The sequence below is a fragment of the Suricata suricatta genome, chromosome 11 (assembly GCF_006229205.1).
Source record: "Suricata suricatta isolate VVHF042 chromosome 11, meerkat_22Aug2017_6uvM2_HiC, whole genome shotgun sequence".
Taxonomy (NCBI): Eukaryota; Metazoa; Chordata; class Mammalia; order Carnivora; family Herpestidae; genus Suricata; species Suricata suricatta.
In genome coordinates, this window is record NC_043710.1 from 27,211,630 (window position 1) to 27,228,751 (window position 17,122).

The 17,122-nt window shown below is 36.3% G+C and overlaps 1 protein-coding gene across 8 annotated transcripts in view; it reads right to left on the reverse strand.

Annotated features, from left to right (window-relative positions):
- HIPK3 (homeodomain interacting protein kinase 3) overlaps window positions 1-17,122 on the reverse strand; it is an 88,317-nt gene that overhangs the window by 11,062 nt on the left and 60,133 nt on the right. For all 8 annotated transcript variants that reach the window (XM_029956701.1, XM_029956702.1, XM_029956705.1 and 5 more), the window contains exons 3-8: window positions 12,382-12,505; window positions 6,017-6,136; window positions 5,306-5,392; window positions 4,622-4,806; window positions 3,007-3,166; window positions 2,493-2,616 (exon numbers count right to left, since the gene is read on the reverse strand). In XM_029956701.1, the coding sequence (XP_029812561.1) occupies window positions 2,493-2,616; window positions 3,007-3,166; window positions 4,622-4,806; window positions 5,306-5,392; window positions 6,017-6,136; window positions 12,382-12,505 (800 nt within the window). The remainder of the gene's footprint in view (window positions 1-2,492; window positions 2,617-3,006; window positions 3,167-4,621; window positions 4,807-5,305; window positions 5,393-6,016; window positions 6,137-12,381; window positions 12,506-17,122) is intronic.

Sequence of the window (17,122 nt, forward strand, 5' to 3'; positions counted from 1 at the left end):
AATGGAGGACCAGGGGGAGGGGAAGAGGGAAAGAGAGTGGGGGGGGAGAGAGGGACGCAAAACTTGAGAGACTACTGAATGCTGAAAACAAACTGAGGGTTGAAGGGGAAGGGGGAGGGGGGAAAAGAGGTGGTGGTGATGGAGGAGGGCACTTGTGGGGAAGAGCACTGGGCGTTGTATGGAAACCAATTTGACAATAAACTATTTTAAAAAAACAAAACAAACAAAAAAATAAAATAAAATAAAATAAAATAAAATGTTTCTCCGAAATGGACTGGTGGCACATTATGAGGGAAAGTGGTGAGAAGACCAGTACTGGAATTTTCTATAGAGACACTAAAGCAGATTAGACAGGAAGCTTTCATTTCTAAGCAGACACTACATTAAGACACAAAACAAAGAAACAACATATTTATAGAGCCTGCCTGTCCTGCTACAACTGTGCCCATTACATAAATCAATAAGTATTTTGCTCTGTCTTACTGGTAAATTCTAATTCAAAAATATTGTTCTTGACATTTAAAGGGTTTCTGAGAGTATCCTCTTTTCTTTGATTTCCTTATTATGAAACACTCATATAGCTGTTAGCATATGTATAGAAAAGTCACTGGTCTTTCATCAATCATAAGGCACATTCAAAGATAAAAGATTTATCTGACCTCATTGAATGTTTTTAAAAATGACACTCAACTGTGTTTACAAATATGTCTCACAAGCCTCTCAAATTTTTGCTACAAACAGAAGGTAGGCTCTGGGGGAAAAAAAGCCGTTATTCTAAATCTTGATGAAATATGATTTCAGTACATGGGGGAAGATTAAAACTTAAAAATCTATTTGTTAGTACAGAGTAAAAACTCATCTAGGTGAAAATGCATTTATGGAGATACCACTTACATGATAACTAATTAAAAACAAAAAAGCGTCAATCTTACATGCTCAAGTATTTAGAAGGAAAATGTCTACCTCTTACTATCAAATGGTATACATATGCTGAGATAGACTGACGGCAAATATGGCAAGACGTTAACACTTGTTGAACTGAGGGTAAAAGGCATTGTATTAGTCTTGGAACTTTTCTATAGGTTTGAAACTTTTATAATTAACAACTGAAGAAAAATAGAGAAATAAACACAATGGCATCTTTAAGAGCACTGATATCATGATGATATGGGTATTTTACTACCCCCAGCCATGGGTCACTGTCACAGATACTTACAGACCATGTTGGTCCACAATTTCACCTTAAAAAAAAAAAAATCAACCATCTAAGTAGTTGTTTTTTTATCTTTAGTGCTACAAATCTTTCTTTTGATGAATGCTTACATGGAAACCAAATATGCATAAAAGATGAAAATAAAGTTCTCCTGGTAGAACAAAAGTGGCTAAAGAATTGAGAGGTTTTCACATCTCTTATTACCAGTCAAAAAACATATCTTGGTGCTTTATTAACATTATAGGAGATATTACAACTTTAGAAACAAGTCCTTGTTCAAGTCCTTGAATCAAATAAAAAATTCAAATAAGCTTCAGAATCCAGAAATATTAGAGCTAGAAGTGACCAAGATAGTATCTACTCAGTCCGTTTCCTTTTTACTAAGGCTGAAAACAGGCTAAACAGAGTCAAGAATGACAGCAAACAGAACGGGAGTCTAGCCCAGGTGCCCTGACTGAGTACCAACTGCTTTCACAGATGCTATATAGTACTCCCACCATGCTTCAAAGAGTCATTTAGGACCTCATTTGTAATTAACCTTTTCCTTTAAGAAAGAACTAGATTAAAGCCCAGCAAGGACAAAGTGCTAGGAAAGGACCTAGGAAGTCGAATTTTATTCTGGTTATTCCAACAGTAACATATGCTGCTATTGCCCTCTAAGAACCACGAACAAATTCCCCAGTGTGAGAATTTATGGCCCCTTCAAAGGTATTCTGCCACTCATCTCACCTGAGATTTTATTCTCCTTTTTATCTGAATAAGGGGCATAACGTAACTGAGCAAAAACCAATCTCTCTTTTTATAAACCTAAGGTACAGACGAACAAGACTATAACATTTTGGGATAGAATTCTTTTGAACAAATTTGAAGAACGGAGTTCTCAGTTTCTTTAATGTCTAGTAATGACAGACAAATAAAAGGTACTTACCCAGATATCTGGAGCTGTGATAAATAGTAGAGGACAACCCATAGCTTTCCAAACCCATTTATTTCTACTAAGGTATTTTATCGTGCTAGACTCTACAGGAAATATAATTATCAGATGACCCATTCTGTCAGTGATGATTACAATGGAGCTCCAGTCAAGAGAGCAGTGTCACTGGTCTAAAGGGTACTGACCAGCATAAATTAAATTCAAATGTAGCAATGTAGAAAAACTATGCAATATATTTAATTAATAGATACCTAAATTTGTAAAAAAAAAAAAATTATATATATATATATATATATATATATATATATGCCTAAATTCAAAGCATAATAATTTAAATCAGAGTACCTTGAATAGATGGAGGACAGATAATCAGTGTCTGCTGAAAAGCGTCACCACAACCAAAATGCGCAGTTCCGGCCTGCAGAGCAACTCCATGGTGCACGACGGAGTGAGCGGACGTGGTCAACGCCTGGAAGGTCAGCACAGGTGGCATTGTACTGAGAAGTCTGCAAGCACGCTTTACCGATACAATTCAAAGGCATTTCTTAAAGCCATAACTCTATGATAAAAATGGGCCCAGAAACTCATTTTACTCAACTCAACTTTTCATGGCGTTGCTGCACAGTAAGGCAGGTAGGAGATAGGAAGGGAGCAGAAAGTGAAAGGAAATAAAGGAGTTTAGGTAGACATGTTCTAATTGTTGCCCTGAAATAGTAGAGATTTTACAGAATAACCATAGCAAGAGCCTCCAAGGCACTGTGACTTCTAATTGCTGACCTGAGACTTCTATATACTTCAAAAGCAAAATGAGCAATCATTAAAAAGGGAGTACAAGTTATTAAATGTTTTAGGTTCTTACCTGATTTCTTAATGTGCCAATTTTAGTAAAATTTGCTGTCAGGTTAGCAGTACTGCCTGAAGCAACTGGTCTTAAAAGTGAAGTTTTATTGTGATTATTTGTGTCACATGAATTTGGGTGGGACTTACAAATATCCATAATATGGAAACAGGACTTCACACTGCAAAAAAAAAAAAAAAGGTGGGGGAAGTAATATTACTTTAAATGTTAAAGGTAGTTTAGCATTTATAGATTATTTCTAAAAGAAAAAAATTATATGGCTTGCACCTAAATCTGCTTATTTTCAATACTATTTCTACCAGAAAACCTACAAAAGATTGAATTTTAAAACAAGTGCAAATCTTGTATCTGCAATATTTTCTAAGACATCGAAGCAATACTAAACATTTTTTGACTAACACACTATGATTTTATGTCCCCTGACCTTAATAATTTTTCCAAAACTTTTAGATCTCTATATCCCTAAACTACTGATACCAAGTATATAGTTATAACGTTATTTTCAACATGCTTATATATGGAAACCATTAGATATTTTTAACTGTTGGGGAGAGTAGATGGGCTTTATAAAATTACCAATTTTTAAGGGGAATCCACAATAATGGATACTGGTTCATCCCTATAACTTCTTCATTCAGTCTTTTTTTTTAAATGTTTGTTTATTTTTGAGAGAGAGTACATGTGCCTGCAAGCAGGGGAGGGGCAAAAGGGGACAGAGAATCCCAAGTGGGCTCCCCACTAACAGCAGAGAGCTTGATGAGGGGCTCAAACTCACAGGCTGTGAGATCATAACCGGAACCTAAGTTGGACACTTAACTCCGCAAGCCACCCAGACACTACCATTCAGTCATTTTAAAACACAAAAAGTTGTTTTAAGCAGTCATTTACTTTACTCCCTGCAGCCTTGTAAGGAAAGAGGTGTGATGTTCAAAGAATTCATAAGCTTTACCTAAAGTAAGTCTGATAAGACGTTCTCAATTTGAGCATACGTATATTCTTCTCCACTAACCCATAAAAACTCTCCTTTCCTTCCACAACAGCGGAGAAGGTGTGTGCAAGGAAAGCAAACAATGAGAAAGGAAATCAAGGATGGGGTCTGCAGGACTCAAAAGTGGGAGGAAAACTATTAATACTTCCTTTTATTACATATGCCTATCTATTAAGAATATCACGTAAAAAAAATTGCTCAGTCATTTGCAGTACAGTATTTTGGAAAAAGAACATTGGAATGCAACTCAGATTCATATTCCAGGACTGTGCTGCCACTTCCTAGTCTAGATGAATTTGGCCGAGTTAACTTAACCTCTTTTGACTCAGATTATTTACATTTAATAAATCTATTGAATCATTTCTCTAAAACACTAATTTTCTAAGACTTAGCATTATTTCTCCATATCATTTTAACAGACTTTAAAGTAGGGTGCCTGGATGTCTCAGTAGGTTAAGCGTCTGACTCTTGATTTTGGCTCAGGTCATGATCTCAGCCCACCGGTGGGCTCCCCCACGGAGCTGGCTTGAGATTCTCCCCTCCCCCCACTCTGCTCATGGTCAATAAATAAATATAAGTGTACTCTTAAATAAATAAAAAATAATAAAGGATTTTCAAGTAACATACTGGTTGCTATGAGGGAAATCTAGAAGATGTTTCATATTAACAAAAGAATGGTTCAAAGTCTCAGCTGGAGTAATTCTTAAATCTGCATCAATCAGCAACATTTTCTTCAACAGACTAACAAATTCTCTTCTATCAGCTTTCTCAGCCAAAAGATCACTTCCTTCCAAATCCATCACTGTGTTCACCTAGAATATCAAAATTTCAAGCCATCAAATACAAATAAGCCACAGAACGTAATATATGTTAAAATTTCAGTTTTAAAAAAATACCACAACAAAAGAAGGAACAGAGAACTACAACTGTTTTGAAACAATAACAAATAATTGAGTTTAATAAGTTTGCAAAATGTTTCAAAGTACCAAATAGTATGCAAAGTAAAAAAAATTTTTAATGTTTTAACAAATACCATTTCTTAAAAAATACAAAGAAAAAAGAAATTTGTGCAGCTAAGATTTTCCCTTTTAAAGAAAACACTTTATACTACACAACAGGATGGTGTATTAATAATATTTGATAATTTAGCTCCTAATAGGCTGAAACCTTAGAATCAGTTTTATTTGAAAAGCTGAAAAGCAGCAGCACTCTATAATCATTTGGAAGATGATTAACATGTGGTGACATCCTTGGCACTCAGGTCTGTCACTGTAAGCAGAGAAGACAACCAAACGTGACTGCGGTACTCACATGCACTATATCATCCAGACTGTTGAATATGTACTTTCTGGCTTCTTTAGACTTCATTCCTGTCTCTGCCTCATGCTCTTCTAGTGTCTTGTTAGATATATCAAAGAGGGAAAATTAATATATTATTATCCACCACTTGGAAAGTATTTTTTTTTATTTCTGGCACATTTAGTCTAAAACACTGAATATTCTAAGGCAAGGAGGTTTTAAAAGAGTAACTATCAAAAATGTACTTTTTAAAAGTAGCAAAAAAAAAAAAAAGAGAAGAGGTTGGTTCAGGTAAAAAAAAATATATACATATACAAAGGTAACTGGTTATAAACTTAATTAACGTGGATTTACTAATCCCCCAAAAAGCCTAGGAAAAAATTAGGTACTTGGGTTAAATGTTGAAATTCAGTCCATGTCTTATAAAGCTTAATAATGGAAAACTGAGTAGAGAAGATGAAATACACAACACAAAAGTAATTACATACACAAAATTTTAAAAACCATTTAGAGGAGTTAATAATTGTGTTGCCAGGTTAGAAAATGAACTAAATTATTCAGGGAAGGCTTTTCCCCCCCTTAATCATTAAAGGGGGGGTCAAAAATGAAAATTCAAAAGGAGGCAGAAATGCAATAAAATAAATATAGGTACATAGGGTATTACCGCACAGGAAGCACCTTAGAAAAAGCTTTTTCCAAATTTTTTCTTTTTTAATGAATTACCTTTAATCTCCAAACAGAATGAGAAATATCTGTTTCTCTGCAAAAAAATCTTGTGGATTTTGTGCCCACATTTAACAGCTGCTCTCCTGGTAAACCTTGAGTCTGAGAAATATATCGAATCTGAAAAATAATTTACAAAAGTTTATTCTTTCATGTAATAGATATTAATTGAACACGTATTCTGTATCAGACTCTAAACTAGACGTTAGCTCAAGAATTAAATGACGTAGTCTATGCCCTCGAGAAATTCAGACTTATGAGGAACATACAAGTAAACAAGTATAAATACTATAGTAAATACATGCTTATGGAAAGAAAGAGAAGGGACAGCTAAAATAACTGAAGTCACATAAATTTCCAAAAGAGGTGATGCTTAAGTTGAGTCTTAAAGGACAAATAAGAGTTCTTTAGGAAACCTGACTATGATTTATGCTAAGATTATAATATGAATAAATATGGACAATCAGGAGTAAACACCCACACACTCAGATACTGGAATTGCAGAGGTTCACTAAATAGAAAATGACAAGGAGGGAAAGTGAACTAGTAGGCCCGAGGGCTTTATCAGTAAGATAGGAAGCTTTATCTGTCCTCTTTCCCTCTATAAGCCCCAGTTTTATCTCTAAATCTGTATCTAAATATTTATCTCCAGCTCTGAAGCTGTAGATCCAAATGCTTATGGAAACTCTCCACCTGGCTGAACTTTAAGCACCTCAAAATGATCATATCCTCAACTGATCTTCCCCTAAATCTGTTAATCCTCTTGTATTTCCCATCAACACCAAGACCAACTAACCAAATCAGAAATCTGAACTTTATACCAGACGTATCCCTCTCCTTCATCACTCTCCCACATAACTGTCCCTTCTCTCCATTCCCATTTCAGGCCTTCTTCGATTCTGTTATATAATTTCATAAGCCTCCTGAGTAGTTATCTGCCTCCCTAATGATGCCATCCATTCACCCCCAATTCAGTATTCACACTGCTAACAGCCATTTTGGTAAAACACAAATCTGATTGTTACCCTTTGTGTAAAATTACTTAACCGCCTACAAGATCAATCCCAAACTTCCAATCATGGCATTCAGGCTTTGAGCTGGATCTCTTCCCATCTAGTAGCCCATCTAGCACTATGCTAAACTTTGCATGGGCTTGTTTTGTTTATCCTTCCTAAACTGCTAACTCCTACTTATCAATGTCCCTGTGCCCCTTCCCACCCAACTTCACCAAGTCCCGCAACAAACTTTACCATTCTTTAAGACCCCATTCAAGAACTTCTCTGTAAAGCTATACCTGAACTCCCTTTCCTCTGCGTTCCCACCATCCTAAAACACAACCATTTTAATACATTTAATACAATAATACTATAATACAACTATTTTTTTATATGTCTCTTTTCCCTACTACACTGTCGAGTCTCCGGACAACAGAGATGTTTATCCATATTTGTATCCTCAATTTTACCTGCAACTAAAATACCCACCTTACAAATCCCTTTCATTTCATTTAAAGTGTGGTGCCTTCTCCTCACCCCACATCCCTTGAGTGGCTGAGTTCCTTGTTTTATAACAGAAAGTGAAAAGTACTAAGAGTCCAGTAACTAGATGTTACATCAAAGTCTCTCAGATGGTGGGAAAGGCATTCCGCAATTCAAAAATACACACAGAGCATTTACTATGTGTCAGATGCTAAACATACGCAGATGAATAAAACATGATACCAATCTTTAAAAGTATATAATTCATTAGAAAAGATAAATATTAACCATGTAATCTGCAATTAAGCTAGGAAGTGCCATTATGAAGAAGAAAATAAAGTGCTACAAGAGAATAGGGCAATTGAGATGGCAATGAAAACAAAACAAAACAAAAAAATGGCAAGTGATCTTGTGAGTTTATTTTTGGTCATAATGCCTGCTCTGTCTTCTGGGGGAAAAACTGTTCCATCCATAACTACGAATACATGAAAAGACTCGGCCTTTGCCACCTCTGTCCCCAGTGAATGAGTGTGAAAACCTGACTCAGAAGTGATCCATTGATAAATTCACGTTGTGAACTCAACTAGAAATGAGCTAATAAGCAAAAACTTACAATGTCAGGAATGTGAACCAAAAAATATCAATCACTGTTGATGGATGAGCTGGAGTTTGATGGCCATGTTAACCTAGCCAAACCTAAGTATGAGCAGAACTTCAGAGCAGCAAATTAAAATCAGAATAGATAAAAGTACTTGAAGAGCATCTAATTCACACTTATCAAGCCCCAGAGTGAAGTTCTACTGATGGCTATTAATTCCATTAAATATTGCTTTGAATCCAAAAGCACCTTCACTCCAGACTTCATGAAGTCCAGACACATTATAGCTCCATTCTTGGATTTTTGTGATAGTCTGTCTACACACAAATAAACAGCCAGCTACTTGAGGTCTCTGTGCAACCCAAATAGCCAGATAAAACAGAATTCTTCAAAGATTCCTACTCCCCCTCAACACTCAGGAGTTGAAATAGAAAACTTTACTTTTCTTACATAGGATATGACTTGAAATTAGCAAGTGAGATAATTTGAATATTCAGACTTTTATCTGTTCTGGATGAGATTCTATCTAAACTCCAACAAACATTTTCTAAGAACAATCAACATTAACCATGTTAATACTGTCCATCCACTCATAAAATTTATTTAATTCCCTGGGATGTTTTTGACATTTCCCTGGTAAATATAGTTTAAAATCAATAGACAGAACAGCAGTAGGACAGTATACCTACAATGAAGACAGGAAGGGATTCAAGCACTAACTCACAGGACAGCCTTCTCTAAACACACACACCAAAAACGTTGGTGTACAAATAGAAATGAAATGAAGAGATGAGAAAACATGACATATGAGGAAGTCTCAGCATGGTCAAGGCCTAGCCATAGAATTCAAAACTCAAAGAGGAAAGAAACTGCCTTGGAAATGCTTTAAGAAATAGATGATAAACATGATTAAAGAGCTAGAACACAAACCCCATGATGCAGAATTAAAATAATCTGTGAATTTTTTCCTGGTGACCCAAATGTGGCTTTTAAGTATATAATAATTATAGGTCTGCTGTTAATTCTTTTTCGCCTCCTTTGGGGGAAAAATTGTTATTGCATTAGAAGATTAAATAAAGGTTAGACATAAGACATGAGTTAAAAGTTACATTTCATAAGTCTTTATTTTTGTAAATGCTACAGAAGTTCCATGTGTACTTGAAAAGTATGTATTCTGAGTTTTTTGTGTAGTTTGGATGTAGTACTCTGTGCTGTGTCATTAAATCAACTTAGTTAATCATGGGCTCAAATCCTCTATATATACTTACTATTTTTTTTCTATTTTTGCTCTATCAATTACTAAAAGAAATGTGTTAAAAATGTCTAATTATGACTGTAGGTGTATCTATTTCCTTTTCTGGTTCTGTCAATTTTAAAGGTATTACTAGATGTATAAAATATAAAACTGCCCTATGTTCATGCTGTGTTGGATTCTCAGGCAAGTTATCTAACTTCCCACACCTTGGTTTCTTCATCTATAAAACAGAGGCAATAGAGAATGTACCTCACAGGGTACTGTGAGCATTAAATGAATTCATGAAAGTGTAAGAACAGTTTCTGGCACATAAAAGACCTCATTACGTATTAATTAATATTAGTATTACCCACCATACTGCCACTGTAAGCAAAAAAAAAAATAGGTTAAAAAATGAAATAACAACACTCCAGTTATGTGCCCAAGTTTACCAGGGCAGCAGATGATTGAAACAAGGAACACATAACAAAGGCATACTCTATTGATAGCCTCTTCATGTCCTAATTAATGATCGTAATCTAGGAAGCTGGGGAAAACCTACAAAATTCAACCACATTAATAAATAGACCAAAGTAAAAGACAACTCCAGAAATATTTACAGGAACATTTTAATAGATGCATAAAAGCATTTGAGGGGCACCTGGGTGGCTCAGTCGGTTGAGTGTCTGACTCTGAATTTTGGCTCAGGTTATGATCCCAGGGTCATGGGATCAAGCCCCGTGTCAGACTCCATGCTGAGTGTTGAGCTTGCTATAAGATTCTCATTTTCCCTCTGCCCCTGTCCACTGCTTGCACTCTGAATAAATGAATAAGATAATAAAATAAAATAGGCATACGAAAGTCGAAACCAATCTATGATTTAAAAAAAATTAGAAAATTGGAACTAGAAGAAGCTCTATTTGACATCTGACCTTTCTCAAAATCTATATAGCATACACATATTTGAAAATGTGTGATAAAGTCTAAGACTAAAACCAAACAAGAATGCTCATATCATCACTCCTATTCACTTGCATTCATTATATTTTAGAAAACAACTTTTAAAACATCAAACTGAGGGGCGCCTGGCTGGCTCAGTTGAGGGACCGACTGTGGCTCAGGTCATGATCTAATGGTTCACAAGTTCGGGCCCTGCATCAGGCTCTGTGCTGTGCTGACAGCTTGCTCAGAGCCTGAGCTTGCTTCAGATTCTGTCTCCCTCTCTCTCTGCCCCTGCTGCATTCATGCTTTGTCTCTGTCTCTCAATAATAAATAAATGTAAAAAAAATTTTTTTAAATAAAATAAAACACCAAACTGATAAATATGCAACTATTGATGCTATGTGCTAATTGGTTTTAAATTATTATACCATTTTGGAATTAAAGTAACACACATTCTGAAAATATTATTAATCTGAATCAGATTAACATCTATTCTCAGTTTTTAAAATTATTATGAAATTTAGAAAAAATGAGGTTTTATCAGGGCTTTGTTTTAAATTACCACTGGGACTTTTGACAGTCATTTCATTTTTCTGGACCTCGGTTATCTTCCTTATAAAACAGGAAAGAGTATAACTAGAAAATCTGTAGGGTCCTTCTCAGGTGTCCAAGACTAGAACTGTACAAGTCCCAATCCAAAATACAGCAGCAAATGAATGTGAAGTTGCCACTAGATGGTGTTCTGCTCCAGAATACCATACATGTCATAACTTGTAACACACAAAACCAGAAGTATACTTCTAGCATTTGACTGGTACCTTCAAACAGATTACTGGATTCTGCAACTAGATCACCAACTCTTTGAAAAACTAGCCATAATCTAGCACCTACATCAAAGTTAGTGGCTGGGTAAAAAGCTGAAGGAAGCCAGGATGTATGTATGGAAAAGGTTATAGAAACTACCTTCTAAGAAGAATGCTGAACACGGAGCGGGGAAAGCAGAGAAAACAGGAAGCCCAGCCCAAAAGAAGAGGTTTATGGGTAGAAAGTCAATGGAAGAAGAGATTAAAGTTAATGATAACATCTGATCTCATAATTACTATTAAATGTCTTGTAGAATCACCTCAGCAATACTTAAGTCATCAAATTCACAACTCTCAGATCCTTTTTGATATAGACAGCTAAGCCCTGAAAGTCAGAAATAAGACACCTTTCCTTGTTACAATTAGATTATGTGTGCATTAAAATGTTCTATTTTTTCATTAAACATTAAACACTGTATTGTTTTTAAAAAATTGTATTTATACACTATAAACCAACTGAAGAAAAATTTGATGTAATCAATTTGTCAGTTTTGACTGTTTTCCACTAAAATATGAGTTGAGTATATATCTATCTGATAAGAGGGAAGCTACAAAACTTTTTCAAGAAATACTGATTAGGATTATAATTACTGCAAAAATAAACTTGGTATTAAAAACAAAAAAAAATAAAATAGCAAACAATATGATCTAATAGCCTAGAGAGGTTAATGAAAGTAACTGAAGCTATCATGGAAAGTGTTTCATGAATTTGCTGGATCTACAGAGAATCATTTAAATAATGTTAAACCAAATTTTAAGCACCATTCAAAAACAGCTTAAATAAGTAAAAAGGGTTCAAGTGACTGCAGTACTTAAGCCAATAATGGCTGTTGAATAAGACCAATTATTATGCCTTTTATTCCTTGGGCGTGGCTGACAGTTCATCCACCATCAAAGTTTGTCACCCAAGAATAGTTCTATTATTTAAATGGATACAGTCCAGCCCTTTATAGGTCTGTAGCATAAAAATGATAAAAAAAAAATTCTCCCAAGTAGGTCTGCAAAACTGGTTTTGGGACCTGTGGATTTTAACTTTATGAAAGTTTACTTCAACTGTTATAAAAAAAAACAAATATAGTTTTGAGATTTTAAATTCTCTACGGTCTCAGATTTTGTTAAATCTGTTAAATTTTGTTATTTTAAAAAGATTTTGACAGGTATTATACACCTGGGAAAGCATTCGTATAAGTCTATTTTTCTTTACATTCTACCAATTCTACCTAGGTGGTTGGTTATGACAGTTTTGTTACCTGATCATACTCCAAGGCTCCTGGGTAGAGTGGCCATCCAAGGAATAATTCTGCAATCACACATCCCAATGACCACATGTCTATGGCTTCACAAAATGGCAACCCCAATATAATCTCTGGAGCTCTGAAATTGAAAAGAAAAAAAAGTGATTTCCCCCCCAAATTTTCTTAATTCATCTGACAATCTAAGAAAAGATAATAAAATGACAGAGAAACCACCTATTTATAGTAACTCTTCACTTTTCAGAACTCTTTGAAGCCTAGCCATTAAGCTTAAAAGGGTAGAATGAGTACAACCATTGCTAGGATAAAATCTCCATAACTTAACCTCATAGAGAATTTTATTAGCATATTAAAAAGAGGGAAAAAAGCATAAATCTTGTCTCTGTGCAACTGTAACCAATTAGAAATAATATACTAGAAAGAGAACTGGAAAACTATGAAATACATGCACTGTGACATCAACAGAACTGAAAAACAGACACTGAAAGATAAGAGCAAAATAACACCAAAGGCTAAAAGTGGATCTAGACCTAGATATTATTTTAGAACACAGTAATAAATATTCACAAAACCAGGACCATGAGTCATCCAAATAGGACAAGACTATGTGCAATTTTAAGAGGCAGAAAATAAAGAACATCAAAACAGGTAGAACGCATTTTAGCAGTTGACAAGCTCTGATTACTTGGAAAATGTATTCCATGAACAATATCATGCCCAGATAAATTATGTGCTACTTCACATGACTTGCCATGATAAAATTAACATTCTGAGAGGCTTCATACACAGGTATGTAACTCCCACACGAGTCATACTATCACAGTTACCCTAAACAGTCTCAAACTTACCGAGAAGTTGTAAGAACAACACAATGGGTGGGATTTTTCCTGAACCGTTTGAGAGTAATTTGCCAAATAACTCTATACTTGTATTTCCTACAAACAAGGATATTCTCCCACGTAACCACAATACAATCATCAAAATCAGAAAATGCACACTGATACATCTCTACTGTCTAAGCCCCATACTCCAAGTCTGGCCAATCATACTAATAATGAATACGCTTCATGGCGAAAGGATCCAATTCAGAACCATGCATTGCATTTAGTTGTAGTAACTCTCTTTCAGAATAGTTCGGGTATTTCCTTGGTTTCTATGACCTTGGCATAAGATATTACAGGCCAGTTATTTATCGACTGTCTCTCAGTTTTGCCTGATGTTTCCTCATAATTAGATCCAGGTTATAAATTGTTGGGAGGAGTATTAGAGAAGTGATGTTTTTTTCTCATTATGTGCTGTCGGTTGACAATTTTGATTTGTTCCAGTACTAATAATGTTCACTTAGTTTGTTGCTCCTTTTCCCTTTGTAGTTAAATATTTTGCAGGATTTCGGTTTGAGGCTGTATATATAATCCTTTCCTTATCAAATTTTCAACTTATTCATTTATTTGCCTATGTGACTCTGAGTTAATGGAACCCTATTTTATTCAGTGGATTATAATCCATTACTGTAATTATCTACTTTGATACTCTGATTTTCCCAGACTTGACCAGTCAAAACTCTGCTAATGAGCTATGGGTCCTCATAGTACCAGGATGGCACTGTTCCCAGGTCCTCTCAACATACATATGATATATAGTTAGACAAAATAAGTTAGACAAAATATACAGTGAGACAAAATAAAGCTTCTGTTAATTTCTTTAATTATTATTCTTTAATGTTTTTTATTTATTCTTGAGAGACAGAGACAGTGCATTCAGGGGAGGGTCTGAGAGAGAGGGAGACACAGAATCCTAAGACAGGCTCCAGGCTCTGAGCTAGCTGTCAGCACAGAGCCCGACACGGAGCTCAAACCCATGAACCATGAGATCATGACGTGAGGGGAAGCCTGCAACTTAACTGACTGAGCCACCCAGGTGTCGCTCTGCTAATTTCTTTAACTGAGACTACTGATTGTCATTATCTCCTAAGGCAGTGGTTCTCCATCTTGGCTGCACATTACAATCACTTGGTCCTGGCCACATTCCATACCAATTAAATCAGAAACTCAATGTGGGGAGGGGAGGAGACTGGGAGAGACTTGTGAATCAAGTATCACATGGCCAAAATTGAGAACCAAAGCCTGAGGCTCAAGTAGATGAACCAATGGGAAGACTGTTTCATCTTCTCCCTACAGCTCTTCTGATCAGAGTAAGTTCAAGGGATAATATGCAACCTGCCTTCTCCATTGATTTAGAATCTGTCCAGTGACTCTTCTGCTCCTGGACATCTCTGCTGTAATTAACACTTAAGGTTCAATAGACTTTTTTTTTTAATTTATTTTTGAGACACAGAGAGACAGCACGAGCAAGGGAGGGTCAGAGAGAGAGGGAGACACAGAATCTGAAGCAGGCTCCAGGCTCTGAGCTAACGGTCAGCACAGAGCCCAACGCGGGGCTCAAACCCACGAACTGTGAGATCATGACCTGAGCCAAAGCCGGATCCTTAACCGACTGAGCCACCCAGGCGCCCTAGGTTCAACAGACTCTTAATCCACAAGCATTTATTAAAAACTGAGGCATGAAAGATCTTTAGAACATAGTTATAAAATACTTTCATTCTTTTGACAAAACAGAGGATTTGTGTAGATGTACACATGTGACTTATATTCAGATATAACCAAATGCTAAATTGTTTAGAAAGAAGGGAAAAAACAAGTTGCACTACGTTATCAATCTTAAATATTCACAGTATTGTACAAAAGAAGACAGAGAAGATCTTACCCTTTTTTGTTCATTATGATATACAAAGAACCTAACAAAGAATATGCAACTCAGTAAACACTTCTCAAATAAGTCATTCCTATACAGGTTGGGTCACACAAAGGAAAGGATCAGACTGAAATGTGAGTTTGAACTGAGAGCCCTGAGGAATAGAAGCCTAGCCAGAAAGAAAGAGAAATGGCCACAAGAGTTAATAAAGAGTATGTACTAAAAAAAATTAAAAGCAGGGGCGCCTGGGTGGCTTAGTCGGCTAAGCCTCTGACTTCGGCTCAGGTCATGATCTCATGTTCGTGGGTTCCAGCCCTGCATCGGGCTCTGTGCTGACAGCTCAGAGCCTGGAGCCTGCTTCCGATTCTGGGTCTGGGTCTGGGTCTCCCTCCCTCCCTCCCTCCCTCCCTCTCTCTCTCTCTCTCTCTCTGCCCCTCCCCTGCTCATGCTCTGTCTCAAAATAAATAAAAATATTTAATAAAAACTTTTTAACAAAAAAACAAAACAAAAAAAAAGATTAAAAGCTAAAAGTCAGTTTCAAGAGTAAAAAGGGATTCACTAGTGATGCTTAATCATGTACCAATTAGAATTCTGAAGAATTATTAAGACTAACAGAGCTATAGCCATGTAAGAGTTTTAGAATTATTTTGAAATATTTACTATGAAAAAGGAATGGGATTTGAAATTGGCTACTGGTGGGGCGCCTGGGTGGCTCAGTCAGTTAAGCCTCTGGCTTCGGCTCAGGTCAGATCTCACGTTCGTGGGTTCGAGCCCCGCATCAGGCTCTATGCAGACCGCTAGCTCAGAGCCTGGAGCCTGCTTTCGGTTCTGTGTCTCCTTCTCTCTCTGCCCCTCCCCCTCTCATGCTCTGTCTCTCTCTGTATCAAAAAAAAAAAAAAAAAAAGAAAGAAAGAAAGAAAAAAAAGAGAAAAAAAAAGAAATTGGCTACTGGAAACTTCAACATCGCATTCGGCAATGAAAGAAAAGTTAACAGAATGATAGTACTTAGGATATATAACTTAAAGAGGACTAAAATCATTTGATACCTGTTAATATCAGTAAGAAAGGAATTTGTCAATTAGACAAAGAGCAATGGATTCCTTCTGCTGTTTGCTACCATTTAATGAATGAGCCAAATTTGTGATTGATGGTGACAAGAAATGTGGAGATATCTTTTCAAAATCTTGACCAGGAACTGCATAAAGTCACTTTAAGGATAAAACTTGAGATACAAAAGTTATACTCATGGAAGCAAACTCAAATTTCTCATTTTAAAATATGAATGAGGGGCACCTGGGTGGCTCAGTAGGTTAAGCATCTGACTCTTGGTTTCAGCTCAGGTCATGAACCCAGGGTTGTGGGACAAAGCCCCATGTTGGGCTCTGCACTGACCATGAAACCCGCTTGGGATTCTCTCTTTCTCTCTCTCTTTCTCTTTCTCTCTCTCTCTCTTTCTGTCTCTCCCCTTCTCACTCTCCCTCTCTAAAAAAATAAAAAATTTAAAAAAGAATTTTAACTGAAGTTTTACACAAATTGTGTATTTACAGTCTTCTGACAGATTGGATGTACAAGAAATTTCTCGGGGGAAGCAAGGGAGAGGAGGCAGGAGTAGGTGAAGAGAGCAGTCCTGACACCTGGGAAATGAGAGAGGCAAGGGAGAGCTGGATGGAAAGAACGTACCACTGCAGCACTGTTAGGAGAAAGTCTTGGCTGGGACAATGCAGAGTCCCGAAACAAAAAATTACTGCGAGAAGAGCTCCCCACCAAGCAAGAATAGTCCAGCTCTAGTACCCCTACTATGTTTGGTCACTGGCTAGGAACAACCCAGATGAATTACTGAAAATGCACCAGCTGGATGCTTTCAGTCAATGGTGCTCCCCATAGGAGGTTCTCTTAAAGCAGAATCTGAGTGACACAATTCCATGGCTGCCATAATTCTCTTCCCAAAAATGTTTGTTATTTTATTTTCAAATACATATATATAAAG